Source organism: Amblyraja radiata, chromosome 7, assembly GCF_010909765.2.
Source record: "Amblyraja radiata isolate CabotCenter1 chromosome 7, sAmbRad1.1.pri, whole genome shotgun sequence".
In the NCBI taxonomy this organism is placed as follows: Eukaryota; Metazoa; Chordata; class Chondrichthyes; order Rajiformes; family Rajidae; genus Amblyraja; species Amblyraja radiata.
Window position 1 is genome coordinate 55,768,906 of NC_045962.1, and position 23,501 is coordinate 55,792,406.

The following is a 23,501-nucleotide window of genomic DNA, read 5'->3' on the forward strand; positions in this document are numbered from 1 at the left end:
GGACCTTGATGACACCATCTTGGGTACTGTGCACACGTTTTGTTTCTTTAGCTTAAAAAAATGATATATTTGTGTTAATATTGACCAAATTGAAGACACTGTAAAATGGAGGATCCATGCATTTGTAAGATTTGCTTAACCGTTGTCTGTGGAAAATTACAGGCTATGAATAGTGCCAGCCAGTCTGAGCCCTAGATTGATATGCAGGATGGGGCTCGCAATTGAGGACTTAGCAGAGAAACTCTAAGGTGTTGTAGATGAATGGGTTTGATTGGATTGTAAATAATGTTAATAATGTTGTAAGACAGTTGCCCTGCTGTTTGGTGATTGGCTGAAGTGTGAAGCCCTGGCTGAATTGTTTGTACTGCCAGGGTAAATGTTGCATTATTTCATTGACTTCCTTCCAGAAGCTTTGTAATTGGGTTGAGGAACTGTCAATAATACTTTAATGTAATTGATATGTGTAATTGGCTTGTAAGTGGAGCCACCCCTATGTAGTTCGGCCCCTCAGGGTTCGTTGACCTATAAATCTTTTGGAAGGGCTTTTGGGACTGCGTGACCTTTTGGTAGTGTCTGCTTGCACGAGGCTGAAGGGCTTGGCCAGGCAGAGACAAGGATCAAGGTTTAGGTATCGTATAGGGGGGATTTGTTGTTCATTCAAAAATAAAGTTTAGTTGGTCCAGTGCTTGACTCAGTGTTTTTACTGAACTAGACTAAGGGGGGTAAGCTTTAGCGGCATATTTACATTTGCTGTAAAGGAAGTGCAAAGGGAAGATTCAGTAGTCTGGTTCCATGAAATATAATAAAGTTTCAGGGCAACATATTTTCTAATTTTTTTTATATAAACGTGATTTGCTATCAACACAATCTTGCAGCTTTGAGAACCACAGTAGAATGAAAATATCAACACAAAATTCAGAAACTCAGATGAATTCTGTTTTAATGCTGAGATAAAATCATAGTCAACTACAATGCAATATTTTTATTTGTATTAAATAAAATCAATACAAAAAGAAATTATTTCAAAGTGTTCCATAAAAACCTCTGTAGCAATGTAATATGCCTGGGTCCATATTGCTCAGTGTAAAATGAAAAGCTGAATCTAACCTAATAAAATTAAATATTCATAAAATTCCTTTGGAGAGACCAAATTTGGCCTTCCCCAATGATGTACCAATGAAAACATTTGATTTGATCTTGGACATGTATAAACTCAAATCTGTAAATGCCATTTAATCTGCGTAAAAACATTCTTGCATTATGTTTATGGCATGTTAATATTCATTACAATTAAAACACAACTTAAGCAAGAAATATTAGCTAATCTAATTTTATGTTTCTGTGATTTTTATCCATGTGAAATGTAGAGTGCAATGTAGAAAATTAATAATATTGTATTTGGTTTCATAATTTTTAATTGGATAAGTGTGGAATGGTAGCTACCGACACAATGTAGTGAACATTCATGCAGCAAAAGGATTAAAAACCAATAAAATTAGAAATGTTAAAATAAAAACATGACAGCATACAAAGTGTATTGGTCGGTACCTGTTTTTAGATACAAATCACGGCCAACAGCCCAGAATAGATCACACTTCAGATTATTTCCTATCATGAAGTTGCATCTGCCATTTACATGCATTAGTCATATATGCTCATCTGACCTTTTTTCTAGTGCCAGATTCAGAACAATATTCACCATCTACACAAACCCATTTCCATCCATAGCAAGATAAAAGGAGTAGGAAGTGCAAACTACAATCTTCGAGGAACCGTCTCAGCACATCACCTAGTTTGATGCTCTTTGTTTAGATACATTCTACTAGCATCAGGAATTGACCCGACTTGGCAGGTTTAGAACTGACTGCAGGTGCTCAAGCACCTTGCCATATGCACAAAGTGTTCTACAACTAACACAGAGCATTTTCTGCAGTACTTTGCTGCTGGAAAACTCAATTCAATAGGCGCCTCAGTTCCATTACAGGAGTCATCATTATATCATGCTAAAGCATTGAGCCATACAGTGATATGCAAGTAACAGAATCATTGTGATAAGTCCCTAAACATGATATTATTTTGCCTGCATTGGTACAGAGCCAACCAGCAACATGTGGCATGTCTGCATAACCCAGCTAACCAAAGACAACAGCCACTGCTGGAAAATAAGTTGCAAGAAACTGGAACCCGAGGCAGAATCTGAAGAGTGGCAGTAGCAGGAGAGGAAGTGGGTGACTGCGGGGAGATGTTGCCTCATTAAATACAGCTTTATCTCCTAACTAGGCAAAGAAAACAAGCATTTATATGTATAGGATGGACGTTGTTCTTGCAAGGAGCTTGTTCCTCAGGACAGATCAGATGACCCTCTCCACATTTCAATGGATTGCAGCATGGTACACCAACAATCAGATTGGCGAGTCCAAATCACACGTAATAATCCCTCACTTGCAGTCCTGCAGTTACATCTTCACTGATTATAAGACATCAATATATATAAATAAAATAGAAATTGTAGAAGCTGAAGGCTTGAAACAAATTAGAAAATACTGGAAACTGTGGAAAAGCAACACTAAACATTTCAGATCAAAGACCGTTTGATCAATTAAACCTGAAACTTAACTCTTTTCTCTTTCATCAATAACGGAATCCCTGATTCGAGTAACTATATGCTGCTACAACTGTTTACAATGGATTGTAGTTCATCCTGGTGTTTTTTCTGAGAACAACAAATCTATTTGCGTGCTGCTCCATTTTATGTAGTTTCTTACATTCGGAGAAGACTATTAGTAATCCTGTTGGCTCTTCTTATGTTGGCTCAGACAGTTCTCCTGCCCCTTTCCACATAGGATCTCACCTGCTGTTTATCTCACTGAAGAGAAGTCCAGGGTGCTTTCAAATATAAGCATTCAATCCCTCTCCCGTGCAGCCATATTTTATGCTGTTGCTATTTGGCAGCCATAAGGATCAAGGCCTAACTCAGATTGGTGTGTCAGAAACTGTATTCAACTGATTAGTCTCACTGAAAATTGTACTCGTCCTGTTTTAGTGCATGCTCCTGGGTATAACACAAAGCCTAAAAGTCACTATGCTAATTTCAGTATTTTGTATGTATAGGGGGACCCAAACAAACCTCAGCATAGTGATAGAATTGTGAAATCCAATTTCTAGGCAAATGTGCATAGTTTTTGAATTCATAATTTGTACCTGTGGCTTTTTATTCTTGCATCTACACTAGAAGTATACGGATCTTGTTCACTTCTCATGACAGGAACAACAATACCAATGCTCATTTTAAATGTTTTGAAAGCAAAAGTAGCTTGAAATCAACTATTCACTTCCTATTTTGTGATTATGTACCGAAACATGAATGTTCTTAACTGAACAGAAATTGTATTCTTTCATTACCATCACATGTTTGATATTATGACAACTGATATACCAATATATTTAAAAATGTTTGTTCCTTTGCACAGCTGCCATTCAGGAAGTTACTCAACAATTTCTGGGATTTCGTGGTCATCCATAATAAGAGTGTGGATGATTCCTTCTCTTCGTTTCCCACTGCTAACAGCTTTGATACAGCAGCCATGATTACCAATAGTAAAGTGGGTCTCAGTACCATCTTCAACAAATTCTCCCTACAATTAACAGTAAAATGGTTTAGGTAAAGGAAATGAATTGCACCTCATTCTGTGCTCAAAGTATTCCATACTGCATTTGAAGTATACCCAATGTTTTGCCAATTATGCACTTGATTTTTGCATAGATCTCAAACATTTAATAATGAAATAAATTACCTGCAAAAAAATTGCATTATGATAGATGATAGAGAATGTAGACAGGACACTGGGAGAACACACTGCTCTTGAAGTAGAATGAGACAGTATAAGATTTTGCCTGAAATCTGACATAATTGAAAAGTGCAATAATTTAAATATAGGTTTAATTAATGTGCTCATCCTGGATTAGAGTTATAACACAAAATGTTCTAACTTGGGGGTGAAAGAACCTCAGAGCCAAGTTGACGCACCATTACAATTAATATCGAAAGCTTTGTCACAATTTTGTAGCACAAATCACCATGTAATAGAACCATTACATTTAAAAAATATCTTAATTCAAATATAATATTTAGAGTTCAAAACTTGGAGAAATACTTTATACCTTAAACTATCCCCAAATATGAAATTGCTGATGAAATTAAGTGGATTTTTTTTAGGCATTTCCATTTCCAGATAAAAGTGTTGATTTAAAAAGAAATGTACTTAAATAACAAATCTAACAAAAAGTAATACTAAATATATTGCAAGTATTTTTATTCTGAAGAAATGTAATAGATTGTAACTATAATTTTCTTTCTTACTCTACTGATGCTGGCTCACCTGCTAAATATTTTTCAATATTTGTGTGTAGCAAAGTATTCAGATGCTTGACTAGACTATAACGGACACAATTTTGTACTGAGCCACATTAGGAGAAATTAGGGCAAATAACTAAAAATCTTTGTGTAAAGAGGTTGATTTTAGGAAATTCGTAAAAGGAGGTAGAGAGAGAATGAGGTTTCAAGAAGTGGGAAATAATTCAAATGTTTTGTGCCGGAAGGCTGGGCCATCACCAGTAAAGCATTTAAAATCTGGGATGCTCTGGATGCTCAAATTGACAGTTTTGGAGTCAGATATCTGAAAAGAAATGTGTTGGGGAAGAGAGAAATTAGGGAATTAGGGAAGAGAGAAACCGTAAATATATATAAGAACCAAGGGTGAGAATTTTAATGAAACCCTTATTTAATGGGCAGTCATTATAGGTCAACATGCATAGGATTGATTGTAGAATGTGCTGCAAATTAAGACAAAGTATCGATAAATTTCAAAAACTTACTGCTGTCTCCATCTTCTTCCCATTGCACCAAACATCCATAGTATCTTTCTCTGTAATTATAAATTTGGTCACTTTGTTATTCTCATCGGATAATTAACTGAATACCAAAGTTTGCATTTGATTTTATAGAAACATAGAAACATAGAAATTAGGTGCAGGAGTAGGCCATTCGGCCCTTCGAGCCTGCACCGCCATTCAATATGATCATTTCAATTTCTCTTTGTTTCCATTTCTGAGTCAAACTATTCCCACAACTAGAAAAATAAGACACAAAGTGCTGGAGTAATTTACCAGCCCAGGCAGCATCTCTGAAGACTATGTATAGGTGATGTTTTGGGTCAGGACCCTTTTTCATACTGATTGTAATGCGAAGGGGAGGGGGGGGGGGGGGGGGGGGGGGGGAGAAAGCTGGAATACAGAAGGGACAGAACACTTGGCAGGTGATAAGGCAGATACCGGTGAGATTCAATTGAACCCCCCCCCCCATCTCTTTTAGCTTCCTCCCACCCTCATCACAATAAGTCTGAAGAAAGGTACCGAACTGAAACAGCACCAATCCATGTTTTCCAAAGGTGCTGCCTGACCCACTGAGTTACTTCAGCACTTTGTGTCTTCTTTTGTAAACCAGCAATTGCAGTTCCTTGTGTCTACTTCCATAATTACCATTCGTTTACTTCCAATTTACAGTAAGCAACAATAGTCTCATTACATTTATTTTTAAAACATGAATCCAACATTTAAGTAAATTACAAGAAATATAATTGTACACAACGTATATATTCCATATAAATTGGCATGGAACTCTAAATAGAGCAACTCCAGAACGTTTCATGAAGGTACTGTCACATTATACTTCAGTTGTCTTGAGAAAAAACCTCAATATTCTTAGCTGTTTTGTTCATTGTGCACCATAAATGTAGCCTGAATGAGCAGCCATACAGATTATGGAATGAGGGTGTTTTAAAATCAGAGGGCCAAACAAAATACAGGTTTAATTCCAATGTTAAATTTGGAGGAAGAGCATTTCTGAATGTGGTGGCAGAATCTCAGAGAAACGTATAAAATTGCTAGACTAAGTGGGACCCGTTGGGTCCCATGTTCACACGGGAGGGCTGGTCCCCCAACGCAACATTCCACCTCTCCACCAATTCAAATATTGGTGGCCAGTGGAGGGGGGGTGGGCTTTCTGGCTAGTATGGGCGTTGTGGGCTGAAGGGACTGGTTTCCAGAGGGCTAGTATAGACATTGTGGGCCAAATGGATTCTTGGGTGGCAGCTCAGTCACTCAAGCCTCATGTGCTGGCAGCTCACTCACGGGTGGTGGGCTAGCAGTTGACTCACAGCTATTCCTTGAAATTCCATTTCAAGCAGGATGCAAGTCCACCAAATTCAAATGCAGTTTCCTACCATTTCAAGCAGGGAGCAAGGCCACCAAATTCAAGTGCAGTTTCATGCCACTTCAAGCAGGGTGCAAGGTCACCAAATTCAAGTGCAGTTTCATGCCACCAAGCAGGGTGCAAGGCCACCAAATTCAGGTGCCGTTTCCTACCACTTCAAGCAGGGTGCAAGGCCACCGAATTCAAGTGCAGTTTCCGACCACTTCTAGAAAAATATGATAGAAAAAAAAAATACAGACGCTGCAAATCTGAAATAAAAACAGAAAATGCTTGAAATACTTTATGCCACAGATCATTTATCAGAATTAGGAAAGAGAGAATTTAAGTTAGTGAAGGTGGGAAGGGATGATAGAAGGAAATATCTCTGATAGGATGAGACCAAATGGGTTACAATGGTTTTTTGAACCAGGTTATGCTGCTTTATCTGTGTTATGTTGCTATTGGCGTGGCTGTGGGGTATGCTATATTAACGGAGAAAAATAAAGCATGCATTACTGGCAGAAATGGCCACTTCAGATAAATTAGATAGAAAGAGCATGTTATCTAAGATCTAAAAAATTAATGTTGAGTCCAGAAGGAAAAGAATTTGCCAGCCAGAAAATGAGTTGTTGTTCATGTGCAACTACAGGATTTGCAATAACTGTCCTTTCACATCTTCCCTGTGCACCATCTGGAGTCTTTCCACGGGAAACAGCGATACACTTACATTCATTCCAATCTAGTATACTGCATTTGGTGTTCACAATGTAGTATCCTATATACTGGAGAAACTAACAATGGAGGATTGTTTTGCACAGCACTTGTTTTCCTGTCTTTATTAGGGTTATTTAAATATCTCTCACTTCTGGTGAAAAAGTAAAAATCTTGTAAAACTTCCCACCATGATGGACACTTACCCAGCACAATCCGAGAATCCACTCCATCTAGATTTAACAGCCATGTATTTGTAGTCTTAGACCTGTTCTCCATATACTTCTTCAAGCTTTTCCCATTGATCTCCAATGTGTATTCATATGCAAATCCACTAATCGCATCAATGTTGATTGTTGCTTTTGTTTTAGTTGCCCCGACTGTAAAGGTTTCCTTCCCAACAAGCTTGAACATCCAGTCCCTTCTTATGATTTCCTGACAACAAAATGCTGTTTGTTACACAAATAAAATCCTTTAATTGTTACACTAAACTACAATAATTAAATCATATTCTGTGCAGAAACAATGACTAATGGGAGAATGTAACAAAGCAAAATAGATTAAAAGGCATAAAATGCAAAATAAAAATGCAGTGACCAAATATCAAAAAATATTAAACTATGGGCAGCGCAGTGGCATAGCTGCAAGAGTTTTCAGTTATGATTCCCTGGTGCAGTTTGTGTAGAATTTGTACATTCTGTGATCATGTTCGGGATTCCTTCCACACCCCGAAAGACGTGCTGACATGCTGGGGTTAATTTGGCACATTAAACTGCAATTAGTTTGTAGATGAGCAGCATAAATTTGGGAGTGGCTATTGTGAATTTGGGGAGAACAATCAAAGGATAATTGTAAACGTTTCATGGTTGGTGTGGACTCAGTGGGCAGAAAGGCCTGTTTCTGTGTCTTATGACCTTATAAAATATAGATGTCAGGTCAAAGCTTGCTGGCAAATGCCAGTTCTGCAGCATACTGCTGATATTTATCCCTATCAATGCAAACCTATTTGGAGTTCTGCAGTGTGCACATCCAAATGTGGAAGTCCCAAACCATCTATAAGTCTCCAGCCAGTAAATCAACACTCCGTGTCATTTGAACTGGCAGAGGTATCTAATGCAGAATTTGCAAGCCCAATCGTTTGAATGGAGATTAGACAATAGAGGATAGATGCAGGAGTAGGCCATTCGGCCCTTCGAGCCAGCACTGTAATTCACTGTGATCATGGCTGATCAACCACAATCAGTACCCCATTCCTGCCGTCTCCCCATATCCCCTGACTCTGCTATCTTTAAGAGCTCTATCTAACTCTCTCTTGAAAGCATCCAGAGAATTGGCCTCCACTGCCTTCTGAGGCAGAGAATTCCACAGATTCACAACCCTCTGTGTGAAAAAGTTTTTCCTCATCTCTGTTCTAAATGGCTTACCCCTTATTCTTAAACTGTGGCCCCTGGTTCTGGTCTCCCCCAACATCGGGAACATGTTTCATCCATTTTACTTGTCACATCCTCAAAAAATTCCAAAAGATCAGTCAAGCATGATTTTCCTTTCATAAATCCATGCCGACTTGGACTAATCCTTTTACTGCTATCCAAATGCCCCATTTTTTATTTTATTTTATTTATTTAACCTTTATTTAACCAGGAGAAGTCCCATTATTACCTCTTTAATAAATGACCAGCATCTTTCCCACCACCGAAGTCAGGCTAACTGGTCTGTTATTCCCCGTTTTCTCTCTCACTCCTTTCTTGAAAGGTAGGATAACATTAGCTATCCTCCAATCCACAGGAACTGATCCTGAATCTATTGAACATTGGAAAATGATCACCAATGCGTCCACTATATCTAGAGCCACCTCCCGGAGGACCCTGGGATGCAGTCCATCAGGCCCCGGGGATTTATCATCCTTCAGTCCCATTAACCTTCCCAATACTATTTCTCGCCTAATGAAAATTTATTTCAGTTCCTCAACCCCCTTAGATCCTCTGTCCTCCAGTACTTCTGGGAGATTGTTTGTGTCATCCTTAGTGAAGACAAATCCAAAGTACCTGTTCAACTCTTCTGCCATTTCCTTGTTCCCCATAATAATTTCACCCGTGTCTGCCTTCAAGGGACCCACATTTGACTCTACTCTTTTCTCTTAACTTATCTAAAGAAGCTTTTACTGTCCTTCTTTATATTCCTGGCCAGTTTCCCTTCGTACTTCATCTTTTCAGCCCGTTTTGTTTCCTTCTGTTGTTCTATGAAAGTTTCCCAATCCTCTGGCCTCCGGTTACTCTTTGCTGTGTTATACATCTTTTCTTTTAGTTTTATTCTATCCCTAACTTCCCTTGTTAGCCACAGTTGCCTCCTACTCCCCTTAGAATCTTTCTTCCTTTTTGGAATAAAATGATCCTGTGTTTTCCAGATTGTGCCCAGAAATTCCTGCCATTGCTGTTCCACCGTCATTACTGCTAGTATCCCTTTCCAGTCTACCTTGGCCAGCTCCTCTCTCATGCCTTCATAATCCCCTTTGTTCAGCTGCATCACTGCCACTTCCGATTTAACCGCCTCCTTCTCAAATTGCAGATTAAAACTAATCATATTATGATCACTACCTCCAAGCGGTTCCTTTACCTCTTATCAAATTTGGTTCATTGGACAACACTAAATCCAGAATTGCCTTTTCTCTGGTCGGCTCCATTACAAGCTGCTCTAAGAATCCATCTCGGAGACACTCTACAAACTCTCTTCAGGGCTCTCGCTTAACTTTTTTTCCCTGTTGCCAGCCGGGCAACTTTGGCAGCTTTTTAGGTTGCCAAATGACAGTTTAGGTGGTCATTTAAGATGGCTTGCATGACACGTGCGATAATGTGCTTGGACGAAGTGCGTAGTTACCAGTCGGAATTATACTCAATGAAGCATTCACATATTATTTCTGCTTCAAATAAAGTCACAAACTAAACATTCACCAATCAAGACATGATATATCCCACAATGACATGCAGCAAAATTATAAGACAGTATCTCAACACATTGCAATTAATGCAATTTCTATTAGTTCTTTCCACTTCCAAACAAAAATGTGGTTGGATTATTCAGCGTTTGATCAACCTGTGTCAATAAATCCTGGACCATGGTAACATATATGCGTACGTATAGTTGTGAATGTTGCTCATTAAATAACTGCAGTACTGATATTCCATATTAAGAGCAATGATTTGCCGTTAAAATGAATTCCGTAATAACGTGTCAACGGTAGCAGTGACAATCGAACACTGCGGTTTTAATGTTTCACGTGTTCACAATATAATTAATCCATCTTTATGGATTAAAACAAATAATAACTTTGGGAATTCAAACACATTTGATTGCATTCCGTTAGCAAACATAGTCAATGTTCGCTCTGAAGACATTTCCAGGACAATAGGGTCAGGGAGGGGTGTGTGTGTGAATCAGTGCGGGGTGGATAGATGGCGGGGGGGGGGGGAGGGGGGTTAGAGGCAGTCGGTGCAGAATGGATGGATTGAGGCAGGTGAATTAGTACGTGTTGGTTGGAGTAGGTAAAATTGTGAGGGGAGAGCACGGGGGATGTCAGTGATGTTGAATGGGGGGTTCAGTACGGGATGGATGGGGTAGACACAAGTGCTGGAGAAACTTAGCGGGTGAGGCAGCATCTATGGAGCGAAGGAGATGGGCAATGTTTCGGGTCGAGACCCTTCTTCAGACTGTTCCCCCCATTCTTGAATGGGAGGATCAGTACAGGATGGATGGGGGGGGGGGGGAGATCAGCGCAGGATGAATGGGGGGGGGTCAGTACAGTGTGGATCGGAGGGTCTGTGGAGGATGAATGAGGGGAAGGTGCAGGATAAATGGAGGGTGGGTCAGTACGGGATGAATGCGTGGATTAGTACAGGATGGATGGGGGATCAGTACAGGATGGATGGAGGAGAAGTGCAGGATGGATGGGAAAGGGGCAAGTACAGGGTGAATTGGGGAACCAGTGTAGGATGGATGGGGGGGGGGGGGGCAGGAGAATCAATGCGAGGTGGATAGGGTGATCAGCGCAGCATGAATAGATTGGGGGGGGGGGGGAGGGGGAGGGGAGCACAGGGGATGTCAATGAGGACTGAATGGAGGCGGGAATGGGGATCAGTGCTGGATGTAGAGGAGGGGTCCCAGGATAAGGGGGGGTGGAGGGGGCATACAAGAGAGAGAGAGAGAGAGAGAGAGAGAGAAGGGGGCGAGGTATGGAGGAAGGAGGGTCAGCGCTCCTTGGACAACATCGCTCACTGCCTCGGCCGTTGCGATTTCCTTGCCACCGCCTCCCTCCTCCGCCAGCCAACAGCAAAGTGCGAGGCCGAGCAGTGCAGCTCAAAGATCCTATAGCTATCGGATCGATGGTGCAGCTGCTTCAGAAGGGTCGGAGCGAATGACGGGTCCCACACAGCAGCAGCAGCGGTCGCGACAGCGGCTCCCTCCTCCTCCTCCTCCCTGATAGCGGACGCTGCTTGCAAACCCACTAACGGAATAACCGCTTTCAAAACAAACCCACCCGCACGCCGAGGCCTCCCCCTCCCTCCCTTGGCGTGCGGGAGGGTTTGTTTTAAAAGTGCGCCGTCAGCGGGTTTGCAAGCAGTGGCTCTTATCAGGGCGGGAGGAGGAGGAGATGAGCCGCTGTCGCTGTTCGGGGGCCATCATTCGCTGCGACCCTTCGTCACCCCGCACCTAGTATCTTTCCCACACAATACAGCCGTCACCGCCGACACAAAATGTCGCGTTCCTTTTCTCCAGAGATGCTGCCTGACCCGCGGAGTTACTCCAGTTTTTGTGTCTATCTTCGGTACAAACCAGTATCTGGCTGCCAAGCCGGGCAAAATTACTCGGTGTTTAGGTTGCTCGGCGGCGCTTTGAGTGGTCAATGGCACCCAGGCAACCGTTAATTTCGAGCCCTGCTCTTTGTTGGGGTCCTGAACCAACCTGATTTTCCCAGTCTACCTGCATATTGAAATCTCCCATCACCATAGTGGCATTACCTATGTTACATGCCAGTTTTAACTCCTGCTGCAACTTACACCCTACATCCTGGCTACTATTTGGGGGTCTGTAGATAACACCAATTAGTGTCTTCTTGCCTTTGCAATTCCACAACTCAATCCACAGTGACTCTACCTCGTCAGTCCCTATGTCTTCCCTCGCAAGGGACTGAATTCCATTCCTCACCAGAAGAGCTACCCCGCTCCTCTGCCCACCTGCCTGTCCTTTCTATAGGATGTATAACCCTGAATATTAAGTTCCCAGACCCGATCCTCCTGCAGCCACGTCTCGGTAATCCCCACAATGTCATATCTACCAACCTCTACTTGAGCCTCAACCTCATCTACTTTACTTCAAATACAGTACTTTTAATTCCTTACGCATCTCACCATTCACATCGATCCCTACTACACTTGGCCACACTCTCCTATCACTTTGTGAGCTTTCTTTCCCGTTAATTCTGGGGTCATTAACTATCTCTTTACTCCCTTTCCCTTTAATTCTGTCGATTATCCCATTTGACAACCCCCTCCCCCCCCCCACCCCCCCCTTATTTAGTTTAAAACCACCTGTGTCGCAGTGGCAAACCTGCCTGTCAGAATGCCGGTCCCCCGCCTGTTAAGGTGCAATCCGTCCATTTTGTACAGTTCCCCCTTACTCCAAAACATATCCCAGTGGTCTAAGAATCTAAATCCCTGCTCCCTGCACCAGTTCCCCAGCCACACATTCAGGTGTTGTATCTCCCTGTTCCTGCTCTCGCCAGAACGAGGAACTGGAAGCAAACCACCCTGGAGGTCCTGCTTTTCAGCATTTTTCCGAGCTCTCTAAAGTCACGCTTCAGAATATTCATCCCCTTCTTTCCGACATTGAATCCGACATCGAATACAATTTTAAATCTGTACTTATTCTTAAAGGGAGAGATCTCTCTGTTTATTCTCAAAAATAAAAGTGTTATTGGACATTTAATTCATTTTGCTGCAACCTTCCTCTCTGCTCTGTTGTTTGAAAGCAGGTTTAATGGGCCTAGACAAGAGTTCTCAATATCTTAATTCTGAAATGGCCAAGTGCCTAATGGCCTCACAGAGTTTGGTTCCATGAGGAACATGCTGCATGATATGTTATACATACATATTGTTCTTGAACAATATAAGTACTGGCAGGCCACCTAACCATAATAAAGAGCATACTTTGAATTTCCTGACTTCAGGATGCACCTTGCTTTATAATCAATGAAATACTTTTTGAAGTCAGAAATCTGGCAATAAACCTTCACATAGCAAGTTCTCACTAACAGCAACATGGTCATGATAACATAATCTATTAATATTGAGTCAGCAATAAATAAAAGGCTACATAACCCTAAATATTTTTTGAACAATGTTCCAGAGGAGTTTGTATATCAGTCCAGCAGAGCAGCACAGCTCATCTTAAAGATAACAACTCCAATCATGTAGCTTTCACTCAGTACTTCAATAATAAAATAAGCTCCCATTTTTGTGCTCAAGTTTGCAGATGGGACTTGAATATAAAAACTTCTGACTCATTGGAAAGTGTGCTACCATCTATACAATGGGTTTCTTCCACTATCAACCATAGATTATTTATGAAACTTAAGTTGTTAAACAGTCAACAGAAATAGCATTTTTTCCCTTTGCATTCTGCCCACTGGATAAATTAAGTAACGTTTGAATTAAGGATCCATGCTAATATCTTTTGGTTTGTGAAAGGTGGTATTCCACCATTAAGTGCACCTGTTTGTTAAATCATCAAGAAAACTGGTATGCATAATATGACAAATTAAATGCTACAACTGAGATAGACGATACTATAATTTTGAATATCATACCTTTCCGTCGACATTCACCACTCTCTTTCCTGAGGTGGTGCCATGTTCAAATTCTATTTTGTGAACACCATCACTCAGAGCTACTTCCCACAATGCCACCAGGTCAGCCATTGTTTCCAAGGTGCCCGTATGTATCAAGATCTAAATAAAATAAAATAATCATTTTTTTAAAGAATATAGAAAGCATAAAACTATCCACAAACTTTGTTGTGGCAAAGTTAGTACAACCTGTTGTTAATTACAATTTATTTCAGAAGGTGAAGGACTGAAAAGCTAAAAATTGAAAGACAACAATAACTGGTGCTTTACATTGAATTTATATAGTTCAACATGGCAGATTGGTCCAGAAAGTTATCCAAAGGTAATTGGCCAAATAGATTAAAAGCTGGCTCAGTCGCAAAGAGCAAAGGCTGATGGTTATAGAGATATTGGTGACTAAACAGTGCTGCTACCATGCCTTCGGTTTTCATTGTATATGTTAAGTAATTTGGAGTTTGGTATCGTGGTCAGAGTTAAGATACCAACATTAGGAGTGGAATTGCTATCTCAAATTTCACTGTACCTTAATTGGTACATGTGACAATAAACTGACCTTGAAACCTTGAGTTATTAGTGATGAATGAAGCTATAGACTACAGGAAGATATCAACAACATGCATAACTATCACTATGCAACAACTGCAATAAAATGCAGGGTGCAATATCAATCACTATATATGCCCTTATCTGAACATTTTAATCAAGGTGAACTACAATGCAATCATACCAAAGTTGACTGCCTCAGAAATTTCTCCATTTTATACCTGCCAAATGATAAAGCCATATTTCTAACCAATGAGTCCTTCCCAAAACTAATTACAGTGTAGGCTGGTTCAACAACTCTTTTCTCAGTCTTTCTTAAAGCAATATTGTACCTCACTTCCAACAAGTTTCCTGCAGTTCAATCTTTGTTGCCTCCATTCCAAACCAAGTCCACTCCAATCTTACTCACAATTGCTATATGGAGATGATGCTTGTATATATCCCAAATTCATAATCATGTTGACAAGTCATTTGAAGCATATGAGCGAATAGGGCTTAAGCCTCAGCAAAACAAAGAATCTTCACCATCACAACAGTGCCCCTTGGCAATGATTGTTCATGGCAAGACATTGAAAAATGTGAATCACTTTCCATACCTCAATGACCAGGAAAGGTAGACAATGCTGAGCAAATTTTCAGCCCATCACAACACAGCCCTTTGAGGAAGAGTGTTTAAAGAACAAGTCATGAAACTCAACACAAGCCCTGTAGTATATAAGGCAGCAATGATCCCCACCTAATATATGATTTGGAGATAAACAACCGACTGCAGAGACCAGAAAGCATTGGAAAGTCACCATGGATGTGGTTTCTGTAAATGCCTCCAAATTCGCTGGCAGGATAAGCAAAGCAATGTCAGCTTCCTCGTCCAGGTCAAATCTTTAAATTCCACACTTCCAAAATAGCGAGTCCAAGCCATTCAGAGTGACGAAGGGTCCCAACCCAAAACGCCAATTTCTCTCCACAGATGCTGTCTGGCCTGCCAAGTTCTTTCACAGTTTTCTTTGTTGCTCAAGATTTCAGCACTGCAGTCATATGTTCTTAAAAATATATAATCATTGACTCGTGGGAATCCCTGCTTTGTAATTTATCAAACTTTAGGACCACTGCGACGGCATTGAGCATCTAGAATATCTACGTTGTTATACTGATTCTTAACAAAAAGTGGAAGAATCACAACACTTGCTGAGAAGCCATCATAGGTTACTATCTGTTCTGGTTCCCTTCCAAAAATGTTGAATTAGACAAAAGAATGCCTCTGTTTTAGCATTTACATGTGTTGCATTGTCTTGCCTTTACTTTACCAATACCTGCATTTCTTGTGATATGTAGCTGAACAGTGCTTGATTTTCTACCTATTATTATTGGTTGTATGATGATACTTTACATTAATGAATAAAAATTAATTTGTCAAGACTCCTTTTCAAATTGCCAATTTTAGTATTTGATGCTGTTTTGTTTTGCTGATGCATCTGCATTTTGAAATGGAGGATTACTAACCACTAGACTATTTGTAGCTAATAATAAATCTCTGAATTAGCTGTGTTTGACATCTTCAGATTATGATCAGTGTAAGATTAAATAAAATAGCAGCTTAAAAGGACTGCAGTGATTTTTGTAACATAGTAATATTCTGTAACGTTTCATTTTCCATACTGATGAATGACAATAATTTTTAGTTATACCTTTTATTCTATGCACCCTTCACAGCAAAAAGCAAACCATTTAGTTTTCTTGTGAAGCACACTAGTTAATACACATGCAAAATCATGAGCAATTGGTGATACATTTTACATTTACAGGGCCCTTTACATGCCCTCAGGGCTTAACCTTCAATTTGGCAATTTCAGTTAACCAAATGTTCCACCTTGTATTGGATCTGACTAGTTGGCAGTTAAATGTGCCCTTGTGAACATTATCACATTCAGAGAATAAACTTTAAAAACTGAACAAAATGCAAATCAGAAGTTATTTCCAATATCCAATTTCTTAAACTGATTATGTTAAATCATTTTAGCTAAACATTGCAAGCAAATGTCCAATTATGCCATTATTAGACCATTCTATGCTTGCTTTAAACAGGTCAGTGGAATTACATCACCTACCCTGACAGCCTCAAGTTTGCCTATATTTTGTCACAGATGTCAGATTGGCCTTCCCGAGAGTAAACTGGCGGGGCTGAGTTCTCAGGACCTACACAGACCAGCTGGCAGGAATATTCACGGACATCTTTATCCTCTCCCTAATCCATTCTGAAATTCCCCCTGCTTTAAGAAGACCACTATCATCCCAGCGCAATGGAAAGTAAAGTAGTGTGCATTAATGGCTACTGTCCAGTGGTTCTGGCATCCATCATCACAAGGTGCTTCAAGAAGCTGGCCACGGTACACATTAACTCCAGCTGCCCAGACAATCTTAATCCATTGCAGTTTGCTTATCGTCACAACGGACCCATGACAGACACCATCTCCCTGGCTCTATACCAATGGTTGTAACATTTAGGCAACAAGGGCACCTTCATCAAGCTCAGCATTGAACCCCATAATCCCAACCAAATCCATCTCCAAACTCCCCCCCCCCCCCCCAATTCTATCCACATTTAATACTGCCCCTGGAAAGTAGCCAATATAATAAAAGGACAATTTTCACCCAGGTCATTCTCTCTTCTCCCCTCTCCCATCAGGCAGAAGAGTCAAGACTGTTTTAATTCTTCCATTCTTCCATCCAGACAAAATTCTTTCATTGAAGGTACAAAAGCTTAAAAGCACCTAAACAGAAAATTCAGGTACCTGTACAGCTGCTTCCCCATATATATTAATTACTGAATGGCCTTCACAGAAGTTAAGGTGTAATCCTGATCTCTCAACATAACTTATTGTGGACCTGGCACATTTTATTTGAATTTGCACTTTCTCTGTAACTGTATCAATACAACACAGTCATGCTATTGTCTGCTGTCTGGTACGTTTCTCTTTGCATTACCTATTGTACTTATGTATGGCATAGTTATTAGTAAAATTTGACTGGAGAGCACGCAAATAAAGTGTTTCCACTGTACCTTGGTACATGATCCATACATCAATACCAAACCTTGTTAGATGATTTTATTTGGTAACAAATAATCGTTTGCCCTAATTTTCTGGCAGATTCCTGGGAATAATCTCTGCAAAGAGTAATTGCTGGGCGCATCAAAACAACTTGAGTTAGCAATCTGTTGTAGATAAAACATGTCAGTATTTTAGGATCTAGATATTGAGAAAGGTTTCTTATGTTCAGAGAATCTGGAAGCATAGGAGGCCATATGGCACAATTATGTCCATGTTGACTCTGGTAAAATATTGTTTCCCCAATGATACCGAAAAGTAATTTTTCTTCCATTGATATCCACATGTCTTTAAAGTTTCCATATTGTCTGATTCCACAAACCTATTGAATTACCTAATCCAGATTTTACCAATTGACATTGTAAAACATTTTCCGAATACCTTTGTTAACTATTTAAAAATCTAGGACTTCAGGTTAACAAAACATTAAACAGTTTTGTTTGTGTCCTGGATCCAGGACACTGATGCAATTATTTTAAAAAAGCACATCAACGCCTCTACTTCCTGAGAAGATTACGATTCGGTATGTCAGAGAGGATTCTCTTGAACTTCTACCAGTGTAGAGAGCACATTGACTGGTTGCATCACGGCCTGGTTTGGCAACTTGAATGCCCAGGAGCGAAGAAGACTGCAAAAAGTTGTGAAATCCATCACGGGTTCTGACCTCCCCACCATCAAAAGGATTTATCGGAGTTGATGCCTCAAAAAGGTAGCCAGCGTCATCAGAGATCCACACTACCCTGGCCACACTCATTTCACCCCTGCCATCAGGAAGAAGGTACAGGAGCCTGAAAACTGTATCGTCCAGGTTCCGAAACAGCTTCTTCCCTATGGCCATTAGGCTATTAAACACTACGACCTCAAATAAACTCTGAACTACATAGGCTATTATTCTTACTACTGCACTACTATTGTTTGTTTGTTTTTTATGTGTATGTATGTGTGCGTGTTCATGTGCGCGGTATATATATATATATTAAAAATCTGTTTATATGTGAGCTCGTTCTTTGTGATTGCATCTTGTAGGTATGTTGCAAAGCCTACCTGAAGCGTCGTTGAAGATCTGCCGCTGAGGTTGTGCGCGATTTTGGCGCCGTTTAGAGGGGGCGGGTTTAAAACGCGATTTTCTCTAAGCTGTTCCAATCGAAAATGTTCAGCCTAGTTAATTATTAACGAAAAATCGCTGATAGACCCCGTCGCAAAAGCTATTATTAGGTTTAAAGGCCTTGAATAATAGTTATAGTAGTTTAAAAATCAATCTTTAAACCCGCGACCGTCAGCAACCGCAGAGTCTCATAAAGAAAATAGCAGAAGTTAGGTTGTATATTTTTACATTCAAAAGGGCTTCTAAAGATCCTTTTATACAAAATTTAATATTGCGAGTAGCTCAATTTGGGCCCATTATATCGCGCAGTATTTTTCTCGGCATTTGAGGCACAAATCTACCGCAATGTGAACGTTCTAAACCAGCGCGTTCCACAGGATCCCGCTAGAAAGCTGATTTAAATGGGCATTTATTTACAGCAATTGAACACTGAATTCCTTCCATTTGGCCTATAAATTAATGTAAATGAGATTTTAAAATCATGTTTTATTGTGAATTATTTGTGAATATTATTTGGACATTTAGGCTATTTAAAAATGTTAATCATTTATTAAGAAATGGATAGATGTTGAGATCTAGTCATTGAAGTCTGAAATTAGCTACAATTAGGTAACTAACTAATTATATGCTTTAATTTCAGGTCATCCAAGTAAGATTATTTTATATTTGTTTCAGAATGCTTCAATCTATGATAACTGAAAATTTCATTCAGTTCTCTTAATTTTTAAGAAAGTTATGGGCTTTTGACTGTTCACGATCACAACTTTTTTGTTATGTCCATAGAAAATCAATAGGGAACAAGATGCTCATTTCCGAGTATGAAAATGGCCATAACTTTTTAAATACTTGAGATATGAAAGTGAATTAGATGTCAAATTAAACTTATTTTTATGCTTTATCTGATGGGATAAATTACAGACTTGATTTTTAAAATCTCAAAATTTTGTAACATTGCTACATCTTGTCCTAGGCCCAGAAAAGATCCTCCTAGACGTAAATGCTCTACCAATAAAAACTGCAGCATGGTCTCTCGTCTTTCCCTTTCTTAAGTCGACGATCAGTTCTTGACATTCTGCAAGAGATTGTTACAGCACCACTCAACAAGTTGTGCTGTACACCAACATATCAGATGTCGTTACAGATCTGCACTGATTGAGGTCTGCTAATGAAGACGTCAACGATCCACTTATAATGGAAATACAGAGGCTCAGATCTTGGAGCTTGGTGATAAATTTGGAGTTAATGATAATGTTGAATGCCAAGCTAAAGTCGACAAATAGCAGCCTGACATTCGTGTTCTTGTGATCTAGGTGTTCCAGAGCACAGTGGTGCACCAATGAGGTAGCATCTGCTGTGACGCTGTTGCGACTAAGGGCAAATTGATGCGGATCCAGGTTTTGAGGCATCATAGCCAACCTCTCAAGGCACTTCATTAAAGTGGACATAGGTAATCCACCACAGCAGGTCACTATGCTCTTCTTGCAGATGCCCCTTTGAAGCAGGTGTGATCCCCAGACTAGAAAAGCGAGAGGTTGAAGAAGTCCTTGAACATTCCAGTCAGTTGGTCTGCTCAGGTCTTCCCTGATCGCCCAGGAAAGCTGACTGACCAAGCTAAGTAGTTTCATCGAGATTTGTAAATTAAGCAGTGGACAAAGAATTAAAAAATCTCCTCACCTCAGTCCTAAATTACCTATTCCCTAATCTGAGACTGCATCCTCATTTTAGCCCTCTCGGCCAGGGAAACGTAATCACCGTGTAATTATTCTAAACTCTACCGATTACCAGGTAGTCTACTCATTTGCTCTGTGGTAAGTACATACTTTTTTTTTACAGATGAGAAGACCAAAACTTTAATCAATATTTAAACTGTGATCTCGTCAAGGCCATATAAAATCGTGCAAAACATCTTTATTGCTGTATTCAGATCCGCTCCTAATAAAGTACAACAAACCCCCTTGCAGTCTTAATCACTTGCACATTTGAAAAAAAATGACAACTTAGTTCTTGGCAAACCCTGTTCTGCAGGATTGACAGCAATGAATCAAATATGAATATGAAAGAACTGCAGATGCTGGTTTAAATTGAAGGTAGACACAGAATGCTGGAGTAACTCAGCGGGCCAAATATGTACAGTGGCTTGCAAAAGTATTCATACCCCTTGAACTTTTCCACATTTTGTATTTTATTGGGATTTTATGTGATAGACCAACACAAAGTGGCGCATAATTGTAAAGTGGAAGGAAAATGATACATGGTTTAAAAAAAAATTTTACGAATAAAAAACTGAAAATTGTGGCGTGCAAAAGTATTCAGCCCCCTTTACTCTGATACCCCTAAATAAAATCCAGTGCAACCAATTGCCTTCAGAAGACACCTAATTAGTAAATAGAGTCCACTTGTGTGTAATCTAATCTCAGTATAAATACAGCGGTTCTGTGAAGGCCTCAGAGGTTTGTTAGAGAACATTAGTGAACAAACAGCATCATGAAGCCCAAGGAACACACCAGACAGGTCATGTATAAAGTTGTGGAGAAGTTTAAAGCAGGGTTAGGTTATAAAAAAATATCCCAAGCTGTGAACATCTCACGGAGCACTGTTCATTCCATCATCCGAAAATGGAAAGAGTATGGCACAACTGCAAACCTACCAAGTCATGGCCGTCCACCTAAACTGACAGGCCAGGCAAGGAGAGCATTGATCAGAGAAGCAGCCAAGAGGCCCATGGAGGAGCTGCAGAGATCCACAGCTCAGGTGGGAGAATCTGTCCACAGGACAACTATTAGTCGTGCACTCCACAAATCGGGCCTTTATGGAAGAGTGGCAAGAAGAAAGCCATTGTTGAAAAAAAAGCCATAAGAAGTCCCGTTTGCAGTTTGCCACAAGCCATGTGGGGGACACAGCAAACATGTGGAGGAAGGTGCTCTGGTCAGATGAGACCAAAATTGAAGTTTTTGGCCTAAATGCAAAATGCTATGTGTGGCGGAAAACTAACACTGCACATCACCCTGAACACACCATCCCCACTGTGAAACATGGTGGTGGCAGCATCATGCTGTGGGGATGCTTTTCTTCAGCAGGGACAGGGAAGCTGGTCAGAGTTGATGGGAAGATGGATGGAGCCAAATACAGGGCAATCTTGGAAGAAAACCTGTTAAGAGTCTGCAAAAGACTTGAGACTGAGGCGGATGTTCACCTTCCAGCAAGACAAAGACCCTAAACATACAGCCAGAGCTATAATGGAATGGTTTAGATCAAAGCATATTCATGTGTTAGAATGGCCCAGTCAAAGTCCAGACCTAAATCCAATTGAGAATCTCTGGCAAGACTTAAATTGCTGTTCACAGACGCTCTCCATCCAATCTGACTGAGCTTGAGCTATTTTGCAAAGAAGAATGGGCAAAAATCTCAGTCTCTAGATGTGCAAAGCTGGTAGAGATATACCCCAAAAGACTTGCAGCTGTAATTGCAGCGAAAGGTGGTTCTACAAAGTATTGACTCAGGGGAGCTCAATACTTTTGCATGCCACACTTTTCAGTTTATTTGTAAAAAAAATTGAAAACCATGTATCATTTTCCTTCCACTTCACAATTATGCACCACTTCGTGTTGGTCTATCACATAAAATCCCAATAAAATACATTTACGTTTGTGGTTGTAACGTGACAAAATGTGGAAAAGTTAAAGGAAAACTTTTGCAAGCCACTGTATTTACATACAGTCAATAAAAATCTAAATATAATTTAAACAACAACATACTGGCATGGCATCTAAAATGAAACAAATTGTGTTAACATCGGAATGCTATTAGAGAAAGCTGCATTTATATAGTGTCTTTATTTTACTTCGAGATATCCAAAAGCATTTTACAATTAAGATACTTAAGAGAGACAGGTTTTGGAAGGAAAACATCAAGACTTAAGTTTAAGGTGATAGGGGAAAGATTTGGGGCAACTTTTTCACACAAAGTGTGGTGGGTAAGCCATTGGAGGTAGTTGAGGTAGTTAACTATAACACCATTTAAAATACATTTTGAAAGGTACATGGATAGGAATGATTTAAAGGGATATGGGTCAAACGTGGGCAGGTGGAAGTAACGTCTTGGTTGACATGGGGAAGTTGGGCCGGAGGGTCTGGCTCCGTACTTCATAATGACACCGTACATGGCGGACAAAAGTCAATCCGAGCAATGTGTTGAGTTGAGTTGAACTGTGTGATGGGGAATGCATGCACATGAAAAGCTGGGTTGACTCTAGGAATGTATTTGTGAGTGAGCAGGAACTGCCCGCTGATGTTTACTACCTCCGCGCACCGCCGCCTCACGTTACCGACGTCCGACGAGCGCCTGGCGGTAACTATGGCAACTTCCCGCCTCCAGTTCCTCTGCGAGAAAAACCTTTTTTTTCACATCAATATGAAATCCGAAGCCGTGGGATCCGGCGCTGAGTTGCATCTGACCAGATTCGCCATCAGCCGTGTAGTGGGCGCAGATACGTTGACATCTTTCCCTTTTCTGCGGGCCCGCGCCGCGGTAATTGAGTGAGGGGGAGGGGGGGGGGTAAACGACAACGACACCGACAGAAATCCAGCAACCGGAACCTCGCGAGAACACAGCTGCCACCGCCGAGCTCTCCCGCTACCTCCCCCACCCCCACGGGACGATGTGATTGGCTGGTTTGTAACCCGCCTCCCTGCGGGGCGATCTGATTGGCTAGTTTGTAACATCACCCCAACCACCCCATGTGATTGTACACAAAATTGCTGGGGGAACTCAGCGGGTGCAGCAGCATCTATGGAGCGAAGGAAATAGGCGACGTTTCGGGCCGAAACCCTTCGCTCCATAGATGCTGCTGCACCCGCTGAGTTCCCCCAGCAATTTTGTGTACCTTCGATA

General features: G+C 40.6%; 1 protein-coding gene across 2 annotated transcripts; it reads right to left on the reverse strand.

Moving 5' to 3' along the window:
• Positions 1 to 923: 923 nt before the first annotated feature.
• Positions 924 to 23,255, reverse strand: faim (Fas apoptotic inhibitory molecule). Of its 2 annotated transcripts, XM_033024594.1 has the most exons (6): positions 23,046 to 23,254; positions 22,910 to 23,003; positions 13,821 to 13,961; positions 7,168 to 7,396; positions 4,876 to 4,925; positions 924 to 3,635 (listed from the first exon to the last, which is right to left on the reverse strand). In XM_033024594.1, exons 1-6 carry the CDS (start codon positions 23,075 to 23,077, stop codon positions 3,486 to 3,488), a joined length of 696 nt encoding a protein of 231 aa, XP_032880485.1. In that variant the 5' UTR covers positions 23,078 to 23,254; the 3' UTR covers positions 924 to 3,485. The 2 variants fall into 2 exon arrangements, with proteins under 2 accessions (XP_032880485.1, XP_032880486.1); XM_033024595.1 differs by having other exon boundaries at positions 22,936 to 23,255.
• Between the last annotated feature and the right edge of the window lie 246 nt (positions 23,256 to 23,501).

Excerpts from the sequence above, each read along its gene's own strand:
- faim (XM_033024594.1), bottom strand. The coding sequence starts at position 23,077 with ATGGCGAATCTGGTCAGATGCAACTCAGCGCC. Across the intron at positions 13,962-22,909 it reads TGAGGCGGCGGTGCGCGGAG|ATCTTGATACATACGGGCAC; the intron begins GTAGTAAACATC and ends TATTTTATTTAG. Across the intron at positions 7,397-13,820 it reads TGGTGAATGTCGACGGAAAG|GAAATCATAAGAAGGGACTG; the intron begins GTATGATATTCA and ends TTTTGTTGTCAG.